Source organism: Ailuropoda melanoleuca, chromosome 9 (genome assembly GCF_002007445.2).
Source record: "Ailuropoda melanoleuca isolate Jingjing chromosome 9, ASM200744v2, whole genome shotgun sequence".
In the NCBI taxonomy this organism is placed as follows: domain Eukaryota; kingdom Metazoa; phylum Chordata; class Mammalia; order Carnivora; family Ursidae; genus Ailuropoda; species Ailuropoda melanoleuca.
Genome location: NC_048226.1, coordinates 103,559,142 through 103,581,764, shown reverse-complemented (window position 1 = coordinate 103,581,764; position 22,623 = coordinate 103,559,142). Strand labels below are relative to the sequence as shown.

At 50.1% G+C, this 22,623-nt stretch overlaps 1 protein-coding gene across 6 annotated transcripts in view; it reads left to right on the top strand.

Annotated features, from left to right (window-relative positions):
- ZNF250 (zinc finger protein 250) overlaps positions 1-20,971 on the top strand; it is a 21,681-nt gene extending 710 nt beyond the window's left edge. The window contains exons 1-6 of one of the 6 annotated variants that reach the window (XM_034668840.1): positions 7-207; positions 5,635-5,730; positions 5,982-6,123; positions 6,346-6,459; positions 6,694-6,756; positions 17,121-20,971. In XM_034668840.1, the coding sequence (XP_034524731.1) occupies positions 5,689-5,730; positions 5,982-6,123; positions 6,346-6,459; positions 6,694-6,756; positions 17,121-18,445 (1,686 nt within the window). In that variant the 5' untranslated portion in view covers positions 7-207; positions 5,635-5,688 and the 3' untranslated portion in view covers positions 18,446-20,971. The other 5 variants (XM_034668841.1, XM_034668839.1, XM_019802664.2 and 2 more) reach the window with 5 other exon arrangements.
- The last annotated feature ends 1,652 nt before the right edge of the window (positions 20,972-22,623 follow it).

The window sequence follows — 22,623 nt, the reverse complement described above, 5'->3', positions numbered from 1 at the left end:
GGCGGGGCCTCGGCGGAGAGGACGGGGCGCGATTGCGCCGGGGAGGGCCGTCAGCGACCCGCGTGCCCCGGGCTCGCTCTCGAGGGCTCCCGGAATACAGAACCGGAGGCTAAGAAGCCACCGGACCCCGCGGCCGCCGGAGCGCCGCCGCAGTTCGCAGTCAGCCGTGTGTCCACGTCCGAGCGGCGTTGGTGTCTCTGGCCAAAAGTACTTCCTAATTTTACGTTCTTCCTCCGTGTTTCTCTTCGTTCTGCCTTTTCCCTCTTACTTTGTAAGACCTTTTTTAATGAATGAGACCAAGCAGAGGAGGCACTGGCTGGTTTGCTTTACACCCTTTTCCGGATTTTGCGTGCGCTTTTTTCCGCTTCTCGAGTAAAAGGGAAGCTCCGGGGCAGAGGGGTGGCGGTGCTCTACCGGCCAATACTTGTTAGATTTTTCACGTAAAAACTGTCTTCGTGGCCGTGGTTCCATCGGCTTTGCACACCCGCTGTCTCCGTAGGGTAGGCTCGGAGATGGAGTGAGAGGGAGGTTGGGGCCCTAAGATCGGCCTCCTCGCATTATTGTCACATGAATGTTTTAATTTCCGTTCCCCGGTGATTGGTGAGGTTGAAACTCTTCGGGTGCCTTTGTGGCCCCCCCCCGCGCTTTTTTTTTTTTTTCTTTCTTTCTTTCTTTCTTTCTTTCTTTCTTTCTTTCTTTCTCTCTCTTTTTTTTTTTTTTGCCTTTGTATTTCTTTTCCGTATATGTGAAAATATTCTTCACAAACTGACATTCGACTCCAGTTATGGTGTTTTGTTCTGGTTTGGGGTTTTTTGAAGAGATTTCAAGTTTTTAATGGTAAACTATTTACTCGTAAGGCTTTTGAGCTTTGTTATGTTTTAAAGGGGTTTTCCCTTGCCAAGATTATTTTTAAAATAAACCCTTGTTTTTCTCTGGTACTTGTGCAATGTTGGATCCATCTGGAATTTATTTTGGTGTGGGGTGAGGGGAATCCAGCTTCATTTTTTTCTCTATGCTGTTTCTAACACCACCTATTGAATAATTCATCTTTCCATTGATTTAGAAAACCACCTTTGTCATACATTAAATTCTTACATGATTTTGGGTCCATTCTGGAATTCCGTGGCTTTGATGTGCATAAGGTCTTAATTTTCATGCAGAAGATCTGGAAGTCTCTGCCCCCATATTTCTCCACCTGAAGTAATAAAAACTTATCTGTATTTGCATTCTAATTCTTTTTATAAAATGTAATTTAATTACAACTCTTATTCATTCATTAGCTTAGTGGATTCATTAGACTTGCAGTACTTGATATGAGATGATCTAATTTTTTATTGCTATTTTTTTTTTTAATCTCTTTGCCTTCATCTGCTTTCTGGGAGATGTGTTGAACTTTATGTACAGGCCTAATTTTACTTTTCCTAAAGCATTTAACTGGTCCTAGCACCATTTACTGGATCATCTTTCCTCAGCAATTTGATTGCCTCGTCTGTTTTCCATTTGTTTATACAGACTTGGCCCTCCCTGCTCTGCCCCATTACTATCACGCGTTTTCGTCCAGGCCCACTTGGCTCTAGGCACCTTGGTTTTGTGGATACAGTGAGAATTTACATCTTATTTCTACAGTTTATTTTAAGCTTGTTTCTTGTGTCATTCGTGCCCAGAATCTTTTCCCCTATGTATTCTCTGACTAGGTGTTGCTGGTGTGTAGGAAAGTTATTGGTTTGGATGCGCGGTCGTACACTATGGAAGATTGCAGGGTTGTGCTTTGTGTTCACAAGCTGCTCGAGGTGCCTCTTCTGAAGATGCTTCCACCGTGGAGGGCAGGGTATTCCAGCAAGAAAACCCGTAGGTGAGGATGGTGAGGATAGAGGGAGGAAGACGCTGGGAGCTGCCCACCCGTACCAGGGACTTGGAGTGCGCTGTCCTAGCCTGTCGCTGTGGGTCTTCGGAGGGCAGGCGTGCTCGTTCTTTTACATCAGGCCCTTGAGGAATTCAACAAGTTCCTAAAACTTAGCTTACGAAACAAAATGATAATAAACATTGAAATTCTGAGCTCTTTGTGTCTCTGCAGTCGCTTCTTTAGTTCTTGTCTGTGTTGCTGGCTGCTCAGTCATCACGAGAGCCAGAGCCTGCTGGGCACAGAATGTCTCACTGCAGCGTGGCTTCTTTCCCGTTAAGCTTCCAGTGCTGCTGAGAACACTGATCTGTTCTGCTTTTGTTTGGATTATCCCCTGAAGAGATTTCCAAAAATGAAATTCCTGCATCTGAAGGATGCCTGTGGCTGATGGATGGGTGGGCACTGTGCAGGCACCCAGAGTGCTGCGGTTTGTACGTGGCCCTGTGTTGGGGGTGGCATGGCCTTCTTCACAGTCTGTTCCGATACTCGGTGATGGTGATTCCGGCTCTGGGGCCATCTGAACAGGACTGGGCATGCCCACCTATTCTCCCTTCCTTTCTAAACTCCTGTGTTGGGGCGCCTGGGTGGCTCAGTCAGTTAAGTGTCTGACTCTTGATTTCGGCTCGGGTGATGATCTCAGGGTCATGCGATCAAGCCTCTCGTTGGGCTTCGTGCTGAGTGTGGAGCCTGCTTAAGATTCTCTCCCCTCCGCTATCTCTCCCTCCCCTTATTTAGAAAGCAAACAACAAACAACTCCTGTGTTTTTCTCACAGAGCAAAGCCTGGAAGTGGCATCAGAATCATGGCGGTCAGGGTGGAGGAGAGGGTGGCTTATTAAAAGCCGGTTTAGGTAGAGAGCCTTTGTTTCAGTGCTTTTCTAGGACTCTCCGCTTCTCCCCACCCATCCCCAGGAACCTTCCCCTTTGCCCTCTCTACCCACCTCCATGCCTCACTCAACAGTGACAGCCTGGTTTTTTGAGTTGATCTCATTGGATGAGCTCAGCAGCATCTGACTCTGCACCTTGCTGTCCTCTTGTTGCCCACAGAGGAGGGGCGTGATCTCCCTTTTATAGGTGAGGACAGCAGGCGCGCGCGCGCGCGTGCACACACACACACACACACACTTCTTGGCCCTGGAGGCATTATTTCTGAAAGAGGACATTGCTCTCTGGTCCCATGGTTTCAATTACCCCTTGACTATCTCGTACAGCTTAAATCTTTCTCCCGGGTTGCATGGCCTGTGTGTGGAAGGACTGTGGGTTGGCAGTGGCACCATCCTTGAGCCTGTGTCCATTCCAGGGGAGCACCCACTGTCTAATGGTATATCTGATTCATCTGCATACTGCCAGGGGCCTTTCCTGAGAAAGAGTGTGAAGTATGGCCTCATAGCTCTTTAAGTTCATTCGCTTACTCGGCAAGCATTGGGCTGCTGGGACACAAAGGGAGAATGAGGACTCCGTTACGCAGAGGCCCTCAAGGTTGGGGGGTCAGGAAGGGCTCCAGTGAGAGGGTGATGTGACCAAGCACCAGCAAAAGCGCAGGAGCCTCCCTAGCAGAAGGGAAGGCCAGGAAGGGGTTGAAGCCAAGGACAGTGTTCCCACAGTGGGGGCGTGGGGGGGCAGGTCCACAACCCTGCTGCAACAGGACCAGGTTCTGGGTGTGCTTGGAGGGTGGATTAGGAGTGGGGTGTGAAAAAGTGAGGAAGAGGGGTGACCGGGTGGCTCCAGTCTGCTGAGCTTCCAACTCTTGGTTTTGACTCAGGTCATGATCACAGGGTTGTGAGATCAAGCCTTGTGTTGGGCTCCACACTCAGTGGGGAGTCTGCTTAAAGGTTCTTTCTTTCACTCTGCCCTTCCCCCTGCTTGTGTGCACTCGTGCTCTCTCTCTCCCTCAAATAAATTAATCTTAAAAAAAAAAAAAAAAGCCAGATGCCTCTTGGGGTCAACCGTACCCATCTCCAGCACCCACTGGGGTGGTCCTGAATGGGGTTCCTGTGGGTGTTTATTGTTGAATCCTAACCCAGTTGCAGTGGGGCCATAGTGCAAATGACTGTGCTGACTTGCACCAGGTTCCCAGGAACCAGGGCTGGATTATCCACGAAGGTCAAATTCTCATGCAAATGAGGATTGATGGAGGCCCTGGGTGAGGGAGCAATGTCCAGGAGACCTAGTGGGGACTGAGTTGCAGGAAGACAGGGTGACCAACTATCACCACTGCCAACAGTGGGCAAGGATCTAGTCACATGGAGTCATAGAAGACCCTGACCCAGGGCCGCTTTGGAGTTGGGGGGGTGGAGACCACTCATGGCGAGGCAGCTGGACAAGGCCATGGGGAAGATGACTGACCATGAGAGATGGCAGGTCTGCGGGCTGCTCGAGGGGGTGTGGGTGTCAGATACACCACCAAGCGGGCAGGAGACAGCAGGTGGTGGCAGAACTTTCTCATCGTTGTTCTGAGACCTTGTGAGGCAGCCGCCCCACCCCGATTCTTCTAAATTTTATTCTTACCTGTTCTCCAGCTTCTGTTGTTCATATGAATTTTAAGGTAGTTTTACTCCTTTAAGATTCCTGTTGGAATCCTAATTAGAGTCCGTTGCATTGACACAGAAACACACACAGATTTGGTCGGAATGGGCATTCTTGCTGAACAGAGTGATGGAGAGAGGCCAGCCTCTCTCCATCCAAGTCTACTATCATGTTCCTCAGAGGCAGCTGCAGTTAGGAGTTCCATGTGTATGTTCCCAAAAGTTGTCTATGCAAACATACATCTAATGTTCTACAAAGAAAATGGGGTTGTAGTGCTTCCTGACTTCCTGCCCCAAGCCTTCCCTTTAGGCAGCCTACAGTGCGAGGCATCCTGCTTGTCAAGGTAATCTTGTACCACTTTTCCTAGAGTGACCTGCCTGCTAAGTGTCTGTGTCCCTGTTGCAGACCCCCTTTGACACCCCAAAAGATGCGAGCCCCATTCCCCTGTTAGGAGAGCTCTTGGTCCCCCCCCCCATTTTTCCCAGTAATTTGAATATGACAGACACCTCCGCTTAACTTGTCCTGATATGTCCCCAGCACCTGCCCACTGCCAGGCCTCCCCAAGGTGCTCAGACCAAATCCCTGGGTGACTCTGGACTTAATCTACCGGAGTCAACCATGTATCATGCCTCCGTTGCCAGTCCCTGGTGGAGCCACCACGAGACTGACAGCCCCAGCCTCACTGGAGAACCAGGGCACAACCAGGAGAGACTGAGGCATCAACAGGCCCACAGGAGTTATGGTCAAGTGAAACATGAAAGGCCTGGGGTGGGGTCCCCACAAGAGTGTGGACCTCAAGCAAAACCATCTGTTCTCAGCCTGTCTTCCCTGGAGATTATCTCTGGAGGCAGCCTGGCCTGACACCTACACCAGACTTGATGACCGCTTGGCACCTGTGTGAATAATCTGGCACCAGCCCTTGTGCGTGGACTGTGGGCCTGAGCAGGTGGCTCCAGATCCTTGTTAGGTTCTCAGCTGACCATGAGGACCCCAGGGTCTGCAGAACAAAACCTTGTGGCTGGAGCCTTGGGGTACACAGGTGTCCCCAGTCATCTCAGACGGGATGTTCCTGGGCTCATAGAGTCCAGGGACCATGGTTCCTGAACTGTGGGTAAGAGTCGGCGGGGGGCAGGGGTAGGGCTGGACTCCCAGAACTCAGGGTCTGTGAGGGCAAGGCTGGACCGTTCATGTGCTCCCTCCTCTTCCTCAGCTCTACAGGCTCCTCTGACTTCCATCTTCCTCAGAAACCTCAGGGGATCAGGCAATGGCAGCAGCCAGGCTCCTGCCACCACCAGCAGGACCCCAGGTGAGCTGCCCCCGAGGCCTGTGCAGCACCCCTGCATTTCCTCACAGCCCTCCCATGCCTGGGGCTACAGGTGGTAGCCTGAGTGTCCCTGCATCTCCTGAACTCCGTGGCCCCTTCCTGTTACCCACCCCCCCCAAGCTGTCCATATGTGTTTTCCCTACCCCCGACCAAGGGCATCTCCACTCCCCCCACCCCACATTGCTTGTACCCACTGCATCTCAGATGTGGAGATTTAGCCCAACCTGCAGCAGCCCGTGTCATTCCAGGCCAAGGTGACCTTTGAAGATGTGGCTGTGCTCCTCTCGCAGGAGGAATGGGACCGCCTGGGCCCTGCTCAGCGGGGCCTCTACCGACACGTGATGATGGAGACCTATGGGAACGTGGTATCACTGGGTATGGCCCCTCAGCAGGCCTCTGCTGTGTCTGTGTGTTTGGCCAGGGGTGGGAGCCCTGCAGTGGGGGCTTTGGGGCTGCCTCCAGGTATTCAGCTCTGACAGGGTGACCAGCTGTCCACCACTGCCAGCGGTGTCTGTCTCAGTGCCTGCAGGTCACTCAGGTGGGGTGGAGGTGTTCACAGACACTGTGTTGACAAAAGGCCTTCCTTCTCATGAGCAGGACTTCCAGGATCAAAACCCAATGTGATCTCTCAGCTGGAGCGAGGAGAAGAGCCATGGGTCCTGGACGGGCAAGGGGCTGAGAAGACTAGGGGCCTGGGGAGTGGCCATTCAGGTGAGTGAAAGGAGCTGGCCCTCCTTTACTTGGGGCTAATCAGTTCTCAGTGGCTGTGGGCAGTGCCAGGTGATAAACAGCAGGAGTAGCTTCCATCTGGGGCCTCTTCTGGCCGAGGAGCCTTCGGGCCTGACTCAGTGAATCGCACTTACGTGTGTTGTAACAGCAAATGAAAGGAGTTCCTGCTCTTGAGAAGTGTTTTGTTGTCCCTTCAACTCTCTTTTCCTCTTGCAGACAGCTACAAACGTGACCACACGACAGCTTGTATGCGACAAGACAGTTCACCCTGTCCGTGGGGTAGGTGTATGTCTCATCTTTTTAGTCCGTACAGTCCCTGCAGGTGTTAATGCTCATGACTGACCAGACTGTAAAGAGATCTCTGGGGTGCTCCAATGCAGACTATGTTCTTGTTACACAACACATACAGTCTCTACAAAACTGTGGGGAGGGGTTTTCTAAATTAAAAATGTGTTTCGGTGGAATTGTTTTTTTCCCTTTTTCTTGTCCCATGTAAAACATTCTTCCCTAGTCTGTACTTGAAACAACTGAAGCCGTCATTCTGAAAGTGAGGGCTCTGCTTAGGTCAGCTCCTGCACCACGTGGGCCCAGGGTGGCCTGGCCTGGCACTGACAGCAACGTCAGCCTGTCTGTGAACATGAAAGTTTGGTCATGCGTTGATTTGATGCCATGGGTGGTTGAGTGCGTAAGCTCCTGTATGGTGGTTTTTAATTTATTGAAGTCGTCTTGCTCATCTTGTTACTTCAGCACCAGGGAAGAAACTATCTATTCAGGAAACTTCAGACAGTTGAAATGATACTTTTCAGTGCAAATGGGTAATTATTTCTTCGCCTTACTAGCTTTATTCTATGACAGTGAGGCTTTATAAGTCAAAAAGCAACTAACCTGTGTTTCCCAGTTTAAAAAACACATAGTATAACCTTTTAAAAATAAGATGTATAAAAATTTTATGACATAGATGACAGTAAATCCAGATTTTTTAGATAAACAACCTATTAGTGTTACCATGTTTGACACAGTACACGCTTGATAACTGCTCTGAAGAGAATAAAAATACAGGAAGATCCAATAAGAAAAGTGGGCAAACTTGAACAAGTTCTGATAGAGGAGGAAAACCAAAGGGCCAGTGAATGTGAGAGAACGTGCCCAGCCTCATTATTCATCAGTAAAATGATGATTTACCTTGTTACACCTTCAGAATGAAGAAAACGGAAAGATCTGACCGTCGAGTTTGGGTGAGGTGCAGGGCAGCTGATGAGGCTGTAAACGTGTGCGCACTACAGAACCAGTTTGGTATCATCTCACGGAGTTGGAAATACAAGTCCCTGTGCCACATATTCCACTCTTAGGGTTACAGTGAGGATGTGTGTGTGTGAGCACCGAGAAACACGTACAAGAATCTTCATAGAAGCATGCTTCATGATAGAAAAATTGGGAATGACACAAATGTCCATCAGCAGAACAGGCAGTTGAAAAAACTACGGAGTTCTAACGGAAAAGAACATATTGTAGTGACGATGGGTTAATAACTGCTGTGGATCAATACGACAAATCAGGAACACAGTACGAGAGAGGAAGGCAAATCGAAGAAGACCAGGTACCATGAAATTATAAAAATCTCAGAAATATGCCTAATTAAGTTATTGGTTGGACATACAAATTTCTGAGATAAAGCTATTTAAAAAAACAAAAACAAAGGCTTCTACTTTCAGCCAAGATGGAGTAAACACAGATGGGAGTTACCCTCTTACTTGAAACAACCTAAAAACAAGATGCATGAAGCCCTAACTCTCAAGGTGTTGGGCATCATCTCTCAGTGGAAGTCAGTCAATGAAGGAAATTAATCTCCGAGAGATAGGAAGTAAAGGGATGATCCCTACAATTGCCCCAGCTCACAGCTTGAAGAAGATCACAGTGCAGGGAGGGGAACCCTGGCAGAGCCCAGTGGTCTCCCAGACTTGAGGACACATAGGCAGGAGTCCAGAGATACCAGGGAGGCTTGAAGTCCCACAGAAGAGTCCACTTGACAAAGAGAACTCTGGAGATCTTCAGGGAAACCCCTTGAGAGTTAGCGCTAGCAGGGAAACAGTCCAGTGCCGGGAAAGAGCCCCCTCTTCAGAAGGAGTAGCAGCTACCGTAGCCAAGATTTAAGAAGGTCTTCATAATAGAATGAATGTTTGGGCCCCTCCCCCATTCATCTGTTGAAGCTCTAAACCCCAGTGTGAATGTATTGGTGATGGAGCCTTCATGGAAGTAATTACGGTTAAGTGAGGTCAGAAGGGTAGGGGCTTGATTTGCTAGAATTAATGTCTTCTAAGAAGAGGAAGAGAGACCAGGGCTCTCTTTCATGGTACACACAGCCCCCCAGACCCCTGCCCCATGATGTACATACCCTACCCTGCATAATCCCCAGGATTGTGAATATGGGTTTTACGCTTAAGACTATGTTAGGTTAAGCTTTTGCTTTTAAGGAATGGAGAACCCTTTAAATATGGATCTGGAGGTCAGAGACAGAAGTCAGATTGAAAGAATGGGAAGGATTTGGTGCATCATTGCTGCCTTGAAGGGGGGGGACCGCATGGCAAGGAAGCAGTTAGGAGCTGAGAGTGGCACAGAAACCGTCGCCTTAGTCCCACAGCTACAAGGGGCTGAATTTTGACAACAGTAAGAATGAGCTTTGAAGTACATTTATTGTCTGAGCCTCCACACAAGAATTCAGACTTCCACGTTGTTCCAGCCTCGTGACACACTCAGCAGAGAACTCACCTGTGCCCTATGGCCTGCCGAACTCTAGGTAGTAAACACAGCGCCCAGTGCTCACACACGGCTGGGAATGCTGTCTGCTCCCAACAGCAAGAGTGGGAAGCCTGTAACTCATAGGATCATCAATTAGGGAGCTCAGTAGTCGGGGGAAAGAGCCCTAAGCACTACTCTGGTTTGATCTGACAAAGTTGAAAGGCAGGAGCCATACATCCTACTTCAAAGTAACTTAACCAAGGGTACTTAGGCTCTAGAATATTTATCTTATTTATTTTTTTTAAAGATTATTTTAGAGAGAGAAAGAGCAGGGGGAGGACCAGAGGGAGAGAGAAACTGAAGCAGACTCCACCCTGAGCATGGAACCTGACAGGGCTCAGTCTCCCAACCCTGAGATCATGACCTGAGCCAAAACCAGGAGTCGGGCCCTTAACCAGCAGCGCTGCCCAGGCACCCCAAGCTCAAGGTCTAGAAATAAAAAATCTCCAGCATCAAACAAGGTAAAATTCATAACATCTGACATCAGATATAAAAAGTTACCAGACATCCAAAGAAGTAAGAAAATACAACCATAATTAGAAGAAAAAACAGTCCTGTTAAGCTGACCAGAAATGACATCAGTGATAGAATTGGAAGACAAGGATATTAAAACAAAATAAACTTATTCCATATGTTCAAGGATTAGAGGGAATACTGAGAATATTAAGTAGAAGCAAGGAAGATACATGAAAGACCCAAATCTGATATCTGGAGACGAAGACAACAGTGTCTGAGATGAAGAGTTCAGTGGGTAAAATTAGTGACAGATGAGACATTGCATAAGAAAAGATTAGTGAAAACAAAGTCATTTAGAAAAAAAGGAAACAAAGACTACAGGAGATCAGTGAGCTGGGGGACAATCTGGAATAGTCTAATACATGTAACTGAAGCCAACAAGGCAGGGATGAGAGGGTCAAAAAATAGTTTAAGCAGTGATGGTTGAAAACTTTCCAAATCTGATGAAAAGTATAAACTCACAGATCTGAGAAACTCAACGAACCCTCTCCATAATAAACGAATAAAATTACACTAAACTATATCACAACCAAAATAATTGTTATAGCTAAGATGCCAACAAAGATAAAATAGAATCATGAAAAGTAACTTAATTTTTTTTAAAGGAGAAAGAGAAGAGGGAACAAACCACGGATGTTTAGTGACTGCTCTAGGGTTTCCAATACACATCTCACCAGCGTGTACCTTCAAACAGTGTCAGCACCGTCTCACAGGCAGTGTAAGACCATGAGAACAGTATACTCCGGCATTAGTCCGCGTAAGCCGTCATGACAAAAGGCCACTGATGGAGTGACGTAAACATCAAAAATTTTGTTCTCACAGCTCTGCAGGCTGGAAGTCCAAGACAAAAAAGCAATTGAGTTTTTGGCGAGGGCTTTCTTCCTGGCTTGCAGACAACCACTTGCTGGTGCTCACAGGGCCTCTTTGTGAGCTTGTAGTACCTGGGGTGGGGGGAGATAGGACATGAGTAAGCTCCCTGGTGTCTCTTCTTACCGGGCACTAATCCCATCATGGGGGCCCCATCCTCGTACCTCATCTAACCCTAATCATCTCCCAAAGGCCCCACCTCCAAATACCACATGGGGGGTTAGGGTTTCAACATGTAAATTGGGGGGGGGGAAGACACAAACATTTGATCCATTACAACAACCTGTTCCTCTGTCCCAGATTCTGTGATTGTGTTGTCATAAGTTCTACTCTCGCATATGTTATAAACCCACAGTGCGTAATATTTTGTATTTAAGTGATCTCTACACCCAGCATGGGGCTTGAACTCACCACCCAAGATCAAGAGTCACACGCTCCTCCAACAGCCAGCCAGTTTCCCCAGCACATAACTGTTTTCGCTCTGGACAGTTCTCTTTTAGAGTGATTTAGAAAAACCTTTTTTACATAGTCTTCTATATTTAACCATTTCCAAAAGCCTTTATTTCCTTGTGTAAATCCAATGTTCTGTCAGGTATATTTCTGCAGCCTGAAGAATTCCCTTTAACATTAGTTTGGATTTGATTGTTGGGTGTTTTCTCCATTGGTGTTTGTAAATTGACCAGTTTTTTCTTTTCTGCACTTTAAGGATGTCCGTCCCTTGTCTTTTGACTTGTTTCTGATGACGAGTCTGCTGTAACTCTTAGATTTACCCTTCTGTGCCATGTGTGTTTTTCTTCTGCCTCTCAGGTTTTCTGTTTTCTTTTTAGCGATTTGAATATGATGTATCTAGGTGGTATTTTAAAAGCATGTTTGTGATTCTAATATCTTGAATCTGTGTTTTGATGGTTTCCATTGTTTTTAGAAAAATCTCAGCCATTCTTTTCAGGTATTTTTACTTCCGTTCTCTTTCTCTTCCCCTTCTCTTTCTCTCCAACTATATGCAGGTTAGGCCATTTGGTACGGACCCATACCGGTTTTATTTTTATGTTTCATACATTTCTGTCTCTCTCTCTTTTTTTTTTTTTTTTTTTAAGATATACTTATTTATTTCAGAGAGAGAGAGTACGAGCTCGGGGCAGAGTATGGCAGGCAAAGAGAGAATCAGACTCCCCACTGAGCAGGGAGTCCATTGTGGGACTCGATCCCAGGACCCTAGGGTCATGACTTGAGCTGAAGGCAGACACTTAACCATCTGAGCCACCCAGGCACTCCTGTCTTTGTGGGGGTTTTTTGGGGTAATTTCTGTTGACCTATTTTCAAGCTTACTGGTCATTCTTGGCTGCGTTGGGTCCACTGATGAGCATATTAGAGGCATTCTTGTATTGCTGTGTTTCTCACATTCAGCATTTCCAGTTGGACTGTTAAAGCATCTGTCTCTCTGGGGCGCTTGGGTGGCACAGCAGTTAAGCGTCTGCCTTCGGCTCAGGGCGTGATCCCGGCGTTATGGGATCGAGCCCCACATCAGGCTCCTCCGCTATGAGCCTGCTTCTTCCTCTCCCACTCCCCCTGCTTGTGTTCCCTCTCTCGCTGGCTGTCTCTATCTCTGTCGAATAAATAAAATCTTTAAAAAAAAAAAAAAAGTATCTGTCTCTCTGCTGAAGCTCCCCTTCTCATCATTCGCATTGTGCCGACATATGGGTCATCTCTCATTCTAGTTCTGTGATCACTTAGTCTCTTAACTATACGTGTGATGCAGTCTTCTTTCTCTTGGGTGTCTCATAATTTTTTATTGAATCTTAGCTATCATTAATTAGGACAGTGGAGATTGAGGTAAAAAGTGTATCTGTCTGGAAATGTAGCCTGTCGGGGCGCCTGGGTGCTTCCATCAGTTAAGCGTCTGCCTTGGGCTCAGGGCGTGATCCCGGGGTCCTGGGATCGAGCCCCGCATCGGGCTCCCTGCTCAGAGGGAAGCCTGTTTCTCCCTTTCCCTCTCCCCCTGCTTGTGTTCCCTCTCTCACTGCCTCTCTCTCTCTGTCAAATAAATAAATAAAATCTTTTTAAAAAAAAGGAAATGTAGGGGCGCCTGGGTGGCACAGCGGTTAAGCATCTGCCTTCGGCTCAGGGCGTGATCCCAGTGTTACGGGATCGAGTCCCACATCAGGCTCCTCCACTATGAGCCTGCTCCTTCCTCTCCCACTGCCCCTGCTTGTGTTCCCTCTCTCACTGGCTGTCTCTATCTCTGTCGAATAAATAAATAAAATCTTTAAAAAAAAAAAAGAAATGTAGCCTGACCTACGAGGCTGATAGTATGAAAGCCTGAGTTGGTCTAGTCAGGAGTCGGGCTGGGCTCTGTTGTCCCCAGAATTGCCTTCAGTGCATCACTGGATTCGCATCCCTGTGGCACCTCCTTGTGCGTAGGGTGAGGACTTTCAGTCTTCAGATGTGCCTACAGGAGAGGGTTTTCTTCTATGCTCTTGCCCCCACCCTGGCCGTAGTATGCAGTTGCTGGTTATTCCGGGCTTGCTGGCCTTTTGGGCGGGGCCGGGGGAAAGGAGAGATTGCTCCACTGTCCTGGTCTATCCTCAGTTTTCAGCAGGTGTTGTGTCCCTGGGTCGCAGCCCTTCCCCTGATTGAAGCAGATTTCTCACTGCTGGGCTTGTGATTGTTTCCTGCCTCTTCCTCAGGAATGGAAGGTAGTTTTCTTTACCCTTCCCAGCCATGGGCATTTTTATCTGTGCCCTAGAATGAGAAGTTCGCTTTCGCTCACACAGTGACGTGCAGCTTTTGTCCTGTAGAGACGGGTTCTGGTGGGTGCTTTTGCTCTCCTTTTGTAGGCCTAAGTCACCAAAGGAGGCTTTCTCTGGACCTGCTGCTCGGCGAAGCCCACAGACATGAGCTCCTGTGTCTGTGGCTCCCCGGAGTTCTTTGGAAATTGATTAATGTTTTAGCCAGGTGCTTCTTACTTGTTTGGGTGATGGCCTGTCTTCCATCTTCCTCTCATCTCCCTCTCTTCCAAAATGGGCACATCAGTGCACCTGTCTCCCCATGCAGGCACCTGTCTTTCCTTAGACTTCAGGTCATTTGGTTGCCATCATGACCTCGGCTCTGTGATAGATTCAAGAAAGTTACAATTTTTAGATTACCTGACTTTTACTTGCTGTTAGGGTGGAAATGATACTCTTTCCAGCTTTCTCCCTCCTGGGGGAATTCAGTTAATATGTAATTAATAATAAGTAGTGTAATAATATACATTATTTTACATAATGTATAATAATGGTGATAGTAACAGTAAAAGGGACAGGGAAATGTAACTGGGTTGGTCAGTGTATCCACCTGACTTTGTCAGATTGGGGTGTGTGTGCTTCTGTTGGTCATGGTGAGGAGCCCTCGGTGCCCCAATGAGCAGGCGGTGCTGAGGGAGACGGACATGGGGCAGTAAGCTGTCCCGGGGCGCCTGGGTGGCACAGTTGGTCAAGCACCTGACTCTTGGTTTCAGGTCAGGTCACAATCTCATGGGTCTTGGGGTCGAGCCCTATATCAGGCTCCGCGCTCAGCATGGAGTCTGCTTGTGGCTCCCCCTCTCCCTCAGCCCCTCGTCCTTTCTCTCTCTCTCAAAAATAAATAAATGTTTAAAAAATTAAATAAAAAACAGTGGTAAGCCTGTCACATGGTAGTCTGACAATAGGAACAAGGGCTTGGACACTGGTGGGGAAAGAGGAAGATAAGGAATCAAGAGATGTGGATCCTGAAGGCCCACCAGCCACAGGAGGTAGGGGCTTATTCTAGGAGGAAGAGCCAGGTTCTCTTTTGGACCTTGATGTGGATGTGCTGGTGGGCCGTCCGGATGGGCAGGTCTGGCAGCACGCAGAGCGTCCACCTGAGCCTGGAGAGCGCGGGGAGATAGCGCCGCGGAGTCTCGGGGTGGGCGTGGAGAGCCGGCTCATCAAGCCTGGAGTGCGACTCCAGCCTCCACAAGGAGGCGCCTCACTCGGGAGTCTCCCAGCTTCCCACTCCTGCTCTTCTCAATGACCCTCTGCTGAGGGTTTGCTTCCATCCGGCTGCCACCAACTGCTGCCAGAAGTATTAGCTTCTGGTGCGTCTTTGCCCCTCCAAGGCGACCGTTACCGAGCTGTCAAAGGCAACACAGATCAAAAGGAGCATATCTTATTTATTGACCCCTTGACCCAAATCTTCCTCCGAACGCCAGTCAGAAGTCCATCTTAGAAGGTCCCTTGGCTTTGTGAGGGGACCGCTTGGCTTCTGAATCTTTTATCTTTCAGGGGTCTGTGTTAGGGTTCCAGTGGCCCATTATGTACCAGCTGTCTTCCCAGAGCAAGCTGTGAACTGATTAAAGACCAAAGCTTGTACCTCCATAATGCTGTTTCCAGCAGGGTGTGGGGACTTGGCAATATCCTTACGCTAGATAGAGCACAGTGGGACAGTGACTGGTGCCTTTCAGCATGCTTTCTAATAAGACACCCCAGGATGAGACCTGCTTGCCATCTGATTGAGGCAGGGAAGGGCCACCACAGGCCCCCGTCCTGGGTCCTGCGTCTGAACGTGAAGGAGCAGAGCAGAATATGCTTCTCTGAGCTGAGAGTGCCCAGTTCTTACCCCCACGAGCCAGTGGAATAAGTCATTCCACCTCCCCTGGAGAGAGGGCACCGAAGCAGCAGCTGACCCACGAGCACACCTGGATGCCATGCTTGCTCGTGATCGCGACATTGCTGGGTCAGCTGACCCCTCAGTAGCTGTCATAGACCTTGAGTGTGTCTGTGAGAATTCTCTCAGATCTTCCTCTGCCCAGAAGGCTTCTCGTTCAGGAACATCCCTGCTGCTCCTGGCAGAGGTCTTCGGGAAGCCGGGGATGGCAGCATGGTGTTTGGAGTCGGCCTCCTAGGGTGCAGGGCTGAGATTGTTCACAAGGGGGGCGCCTGGGTGGCACAGCGGTTAAGCGTCTGCCTTCAGCTCAGGGCGTGATCCCGGCGTTATGGGATCGAGCCCCACATCAGGCTCCTCTGCTATGAGCCTGCTTCTTCCTCTCCCACTCCCCCTGCTTGTGTTCCCTTTCTCGCTGGCTGTCTCTATCTCTGTCGAATAAATAAATAAAATCTTTAAAAAAAAAAAAAAAAAAAAAAAAAGATTGTTCACAAGGAGGCCTGGCTGCTGTTATGTGGAGTCAGCCTCTTGCTTCTAGCCCTGACATGGTGTCCACCCCTCCTGTTGAGTGTCCTTGATAAAGATCACTCCATGAGCACAGCCCATCCTCCCAAAACATCCCTGAAGCCCCTTGCGAAGTCTTGGTCTTCTCTGGCATCTTTTCATTTGAATGGCTTGGTCTCCAAGCTTTAAAACACTTGTTCTCAGGGGCGCCTGGCTGGCTCAGACTGGAGAGCATGCAGCTTTTTTTTTTTTTCCTTAAAGATTTTATTTATTTATTTGACAGAGAGTGAGAGAGGGAACACAAGCAGGGGGAGTGGGACAGGAAGAAGCAGGCTCCCAGTGGAGCAGGGAGCCCGATGCAGGGCTCGATCCCAGGACTCCAGGATCATGCCCTGAGCCAAAGGCAGACGCTTAACAACGGAGCCACCCAGGCGCCCCGAGCATGCAGCTTTTGATCTCAGGGTCATGAGTTCAAGTCCCACACTGGGCGTAGAGCTTGCCAAAAAAAAAAAAAAGTTTGCAGCACACCCTGTCCTCCCCCACTCACAGCCCACAGAGTCCCCAACCCCAGCCTTCTCCGCGGTACACGCTGCTGCCCTGCGGGCCACATTCCAGCCTAGGTGGGGCAAGAGTCACATTGCGTCTGTCTCATCTTGCTTCCCCGTGCATTCTCCACAAAGAGGAGGCCGCACTTCCCGGTGTACAAGTCTTAGGGTCCTGCGTCTGTTGGACGTGCACACAAGAGCTCACACTTCTACCAGCTCCACACTAGGTTTTGTGTCCCTGTGTTTCTGTCGGGCCAACAAGGCTCCCTGCACTCACGGGTGGGTTAGGGTTAGATGATGGCCTCTGGAAGCTCTGTCCATAAAGACTCCAGGGAGGGGCGCCTAGGGGGCTCATTGGGTGAACTGTCTCCCTTCAGCTCAGGTCGTGATCCCAGGGTCGGGATTGGGCCCCGCATCGGGCTCCCTGCTCAGTGGGAGGTCTGCCTCTGTCCCTCTCACTGCTTGTTCTTCCACAAATCAGGAAAATCTTAAAAAACAGAGACTCCAGGGAGAGAGGGACTCGGGCAGTAATGGGCTGCTAACCTGCTGCTATTCACGCCTGTCTCTCAAACTGCCCTGTCCGCCTGGGCCCGTTTCTACTGACTGGGCAGGTCGTGAGCTTGAAAGCTCCTCTGCCGCTGGGACCACAGCCCTGCTGGCCACGTCTGGTCGGCTAGCCACCTTTAGTGTGACACTTGCTCTGCTGTTTTGAGTGGATTGGCAGCTAACGTTTTTACTTTGGGTTTGTTGTTTCAGAATATGAAAACAAGGGAGAGAACCAAAATAGGGATTTGAGTCCGAAGCCATTGATTTCAGAGGAAGTATCAGTGATTCTAGGGGAAACCCCCGCGGGCTGGCTTGACCAAAGATGTCATGAGCGCGAGCAGAGCTTCGGGGGGAGTCCCAGCCCCGCCGGCCCGCCCGAAGCTCAGGCCTTGAGCCGGAGCGTGCCCCTGCCTCCGCATCAGGCCGTCCCTGGTGGGGAGAGACCCTACAAGTGCACCGAGTGTGGGAAGTGCTTCGGCCGCAGCTCGCACCTGCTGCAGCACCAGAGGACCCACACCGGCGAGAAGCCGTACGTGTGCGGCGTGTGCGGCAAGGCCTTCAGCCAGAGCTCCGTGCTCAGCAAACACAGGAGAATCCACACGGGCGAGAAGCCCTACGAGTGTAACGAATGCGGGAAGGCCTTTCGGGTGAGCTCGGATCTCGCCCAGCACCACAAAATCCACACGGGCGAGAAGCCGCACGAGTGCCTGGAGTGCCGCAAGGCGTTCACGCAGCTGTCGCACCTCATCCAGCACCAGCGCATCCACACGGGCGAGCGGCCGTACGTGTGCGCGCTGTGCGGCAAGGCCTTCAACCACAGCACCGTGCTGCGCAGCCACCAGCGCGTGCACACCGGCGAGAAGCCGCACGAGTGCGCGCAGTGCGGCCGCGCCTTCAGCGTCAAGCGGACGCTCCTGCAGCACCAGCGCGTGCACACGGGCGAGAAGCCGTACACGTGCAGCGAGTGCGGCCGCGCCTTCAGCGACCGCTCGGTGCTCATCCAGCACCACAACGTGCACACGGGCGAGAAGCCGTACGAGTGCGGCGAGTGCGGCAAGGCCTTCAGCCACCGCTCGACGCTCATGAACCACGAGCGCATCCACACGGAGGAGAAGCCGTACGGCTGCTACGCGTGCGGAAAGGCCTTCGTGCAGCACTCGCACCTGACGCAGCACCAGCGCGTGCACACCGGCGAGAAGCCGTACGTGTGCGGGGAGTGCGGGCACGCCTTCAGCGCCCGCCGGTCCCTGGTGCAGCACGAGAGGATCCACACGGGCGAGAGGCCGTTCCGCTGCGCGCAGTGCGGCAAGGCCTTCAGCCTGAAGGCGACCCTGATCGTGCACCTGCGGACGCACACCGGGGAGCGGCCGTACGAGTGCAGCCGCTGCGGCAAGGCCTTCAGCCAGTACTCGGTGCTCATCCAGCACCAGCGCATCCACACGGGCGAGCGGCCCTACGAGTGCGGCGAGTGCGGCCGCGCCTTCAACCAGCACGGGCACCTGATCCAGCACCAGAAGGTGCACCGGAAGCTGTGACGGCCGCCGGCCCCGGAGCCCCGGCCCGGGAGCGGCTTCTGGCGAGTCCGCTGGGCGCCGTCCTTTGGCAGCGCGGTGGCCCAGGTCGCCCCGAGGAGACGCGCTGAGCGTGTCCCTGTAGAAGAACCGGAGGGTGCCGGCGTCGTTCTCCCCGAGTCCTCGAGTTCGCTGGCACCGTAGTCACACAGTCGCGGTGAACTTTGGTGACGACGGCCGTCGGTCGTTCGCTCTCCGACACGAGACCATCGATGCGAAGTAAGAAACCGAAGGAAGTTAAGACACAATAAAACTTTCTTGCATTCTAAATAAAGTTTTTTCTTAGAACATGACATGCCTTTCCTAAAAACAACTCTTCTAATTGCTGCACATAAATTTGAATTGGATTATTTGCGGTTTTCTGTTAGACCACTCAAGTGTTGTGTGGATAAAATGATATTAAAAAAGATGCCGTCAAGTATCATCATGTAATGTGGCTAGAAATCTAAGTGTGTGGAGCCACTTGGTTTGTACGAACAAAGGAAAGTCTAAGGATTAATTAGTGAGAAATGATGTAAACTTAGAAAACACTTCATCTGGTGTTTGAACTTTACTCAAGATCAGAAGGGATGTCCTAACTTCCTTAGTGAAAATTCAACTCAAAAGTGGATCTTTGCCTCAAAACCAACACTTATGACTTACAGACCTTGTGCCCCAGAAATCATGGGATGTCTTGGGCCTGCAGACCCCATGTGGGTTGGAGGGGAGCTCTGCACTCAGAGCCCAGACCTCATAACTGCTGTGTTACTCAAAAGACAGTGCTTTGGTACATATTTTTTAAACCTAAAATTCTCAAATTTAAATAGCTTTTTTGTTATCCAAAATTCCCCTTCCTATGTTTGAGGTATTCTATTTTTTACTCATGATTTCAAGAGCAGCTAGTATCCATTTTCATGTACTGTAATGAATCTGGTTTTTAAGAGTTTTTTTTCCTCTCTCTCTTGAAAACATCAGCTTCTTGGGAGAAATAAGGACTAGAGTGTTAACCCTTAACTCCACAGCAATACACTGACAGGGGTAAAAGCTTGTTTTCCCCTCTCTGTGATACAGGTGAGAGGAGCCAGCATGACAGGTGAAACTCTGGCAGCTGAGGAAGCAGGTGTAGAGCAGAGAGGAGATGGGCTCCTTCTGAAAGGCACGGACGCCACTGATGTGTACTACAGAGCAGCTGGGGCCACAGAGGAGATAAAGCACCCGGAGCAAAACAGGACCCGGGGTCACTACGGTAGATGCTAGAGGGGAGATGAACGGGCTGAGGTGTCACTTCAGAGATGGCCAGAACCTCTGAGGAGATGCTGTACAGGCCACGCTCATGGTGCGAGTCAGAGGAGCCAAACCCCTCGGGTGTTCCTGCACCCTGAAATCACGGGAGCCAAAACGCAGATCAGCAGAGTTCAGGGAAGCGTTACTTCAGAGAGCAGCCAACACCAGTGAGGTGCTAGCTCGAAGTCCTCCCAGAGGGAAGCTGACCCCTTGCTGACTGAGTCTGTAGCTGGCGTCTGACCCAGTGGCTGCCCCTCAGAGCCCACCATTATTCAGGGCACAATTCCTAATCCTGTGGAAGAGTTAGAATAAGACATAGTCATGTTCCAGTCAAGATGAGAATAAGTTCAGTTAAATACAATGTATAGAAATACTTTCTTGGAAAGACATAAGGGACACAGTACAAGTCATTCTGAGTTGCTAAATCCACCAAGTCTAGGGTTTTCGGGAAAATCTGCAACATGTATAGTTCGCTTTTTGACCTTCTTAAATGAAGTCTACCTAATATCGTTCTCCCTTTTCTTCCTATCAGCTGCCATTGACCCTTCGGTCAGTGTACAGGCTCAGGTGTCCGTGGAGCTGGGAGGTGAGCTTCAGGGTCCTTCTCCCTGGGGAGGATCCCTGGGTCATGCATTTTTGTCACTCACTTCTCCAAGGACCATAGAACCTGCTGGAACATATAGGCAGTCTGTGTTTTGGGGGGAAGTGGCATCAGGCACCAAAATGACCTTTGGTGTCCATTCACCCTGTTAATAGCCTTCTCGGCCGTTACTGCCCACCTCTGACTGGTCAGCAACATTCCACACTTATTTTGGATTTTTTTAATTTTTATTTAGAAGTCTTTACATTTTATGCATGTAAAATCTTTATCTTATTTTTCCATACTGCTACCAAGAATTTGACACTTGGTTCTCAAATTTTCTATAATTTAGAAAACACCCAGAATTTTATTTCTGTGTACTATGTATAATGTGACATTTTCCAATAAAAAAGGAATGAGTAGAACACCTATTTGTGGGTGAAGGGAGATCAATAACTTTAGCATAAGGACGTACCACAAGTCTGGCCAGAGGACGTGAGCTGGCAGTTCCCAATAAAGGGAAGTACAATGAGGAGAGCCCGGAAAAGGCTCAAGTGTGCCAGTTTCAAACAAAAACACGCCACCTCCTGATCAGTTAGGAGAGGTCACCCTGTAACAGAGCGATGACGGTGGGGCAGGGGTGCTTTCATGCGTTGCTGGTGTAGGAACACGATCCACCAGGGTCGAGTGCGGGGCATGTCAGGACCTGTCACTTCTCTGGAGAAAGATGACTGCACAGCAGGACCCAGCTTGGCAGGTGCCAGGCAGTCCAGAGGTGGCCCTGAGGGAGGCAGGAGCACTCCTCGACGACAGGCTGGGGAAGCTCGGGCCACCCGAAGCTGCTCTGTACAGAGTCTGGTGGTGAAGGTGCAGGAGGGTCTTTCGAGGGAGACGGGCTTGCTCCAGGGCTGAGGAACACCCCAGGTTGGTGGTGGGAGCACCACTATGCCCTATCTGGGTGAGTTTGGGGAACGTGTGGTTTCGTGCATAAAAGTTGCTGAGAAATGCAGGTGAAGTATAGGGGTCCCCAAGACTGCCCTCCCCTGTAACACCAGTCACAAATTTGGGGAGTCACAAGATCACCTTTGAGTTCAATAATTTGCTACAAGGATTCATAGAACTCACCTTGAAACCTGATATACACATGGTTACAGTGTATTACAGGGAACAGACACAGATAAAATCAGGCAAGGGATTGCTCGGGGGCAGAATCCAGAAAAGTACCAAATGTGGGGCATCTGTAAGGTCACGGACAGCATTACTTTCCCGGCTCTGATGTGTGACAGTGTGGGTGGAGTATTGCCTGCAAGGGAAGCTTACCCGACCATTAGCATCCAGAGTTTTATAGGGGCTTGATGACGCTGACATAGGTGGCTCTCCACCCCCCCGGGGATCTTGGAGGAGCTCAGCCCACAGTCACACAACCCATGCAGGAAACAGGCTGGGCAGGGGAGGGCACAGCATGCGCTGAGCAAGGACTCACTCCTTCCTCAGCATGAAAGGCCACACAGCCCCCTCCAGCAGGGACAGCCCAGAAGACACTAACCCCAGGGGGCACCTGAAGACTGGCCCAGCCCTTGAGGACAGGGTTGGGAGAACCCAGATCCAGCCCTGTGACCCTCTGGCTCAGATCTGATGCTCTTCCATCTGCCTCAGGGGTGTGTATCGGGCCAGCCACAAAGATGTGGGCACGAGTGCCACACATGCACACCGTGAACATGACCTTGCCCAGCCTTACCGTGACCTTTGGGGTAAGCTGCTCCCTGACAGACCAGGGTCCTCAGCTGTCTGATCCTCTGACACCAGCACTTCATCTCCTCACTGGTAACTGCCCACAGCTATTAACAATTATTAACAATCAGCCTGTAGTCTGAGATGACATTGGTCCCAAAGGGCCTCTGTCATCAGCAGGCTGACAACTCAGGCTTTTGATCCTGTAAGTCCAGTGAGGCAAGAGGACAGCGGTAAGGAGTTAGCCCACCAGACACCCAGACTGTCCAATTTAGAACCGAGTCCCTTTGCCTGAGCTCTCTCCCATTCTTAGATGAGCTTGACACTTGGCCCCTGTGAAAATGTGTCACCAGTGGATGATGCCAGCCCTCTTCAGCCCAAACCAAACTTGTCAAACCATATGTTCTCTAGTTTTGCACAATGAAAACCACCAGCATATTTTTTCCAGGTATCTCCATTACATACGCTTCTTCAGACTGCACTGCCCCACCACACCTCCCTGCCCCCAGCCCTCCCACCCGGGGCTTTAGGGCTCCCTTCAAAGCCACAATCCCTTGGGGGTGCCACT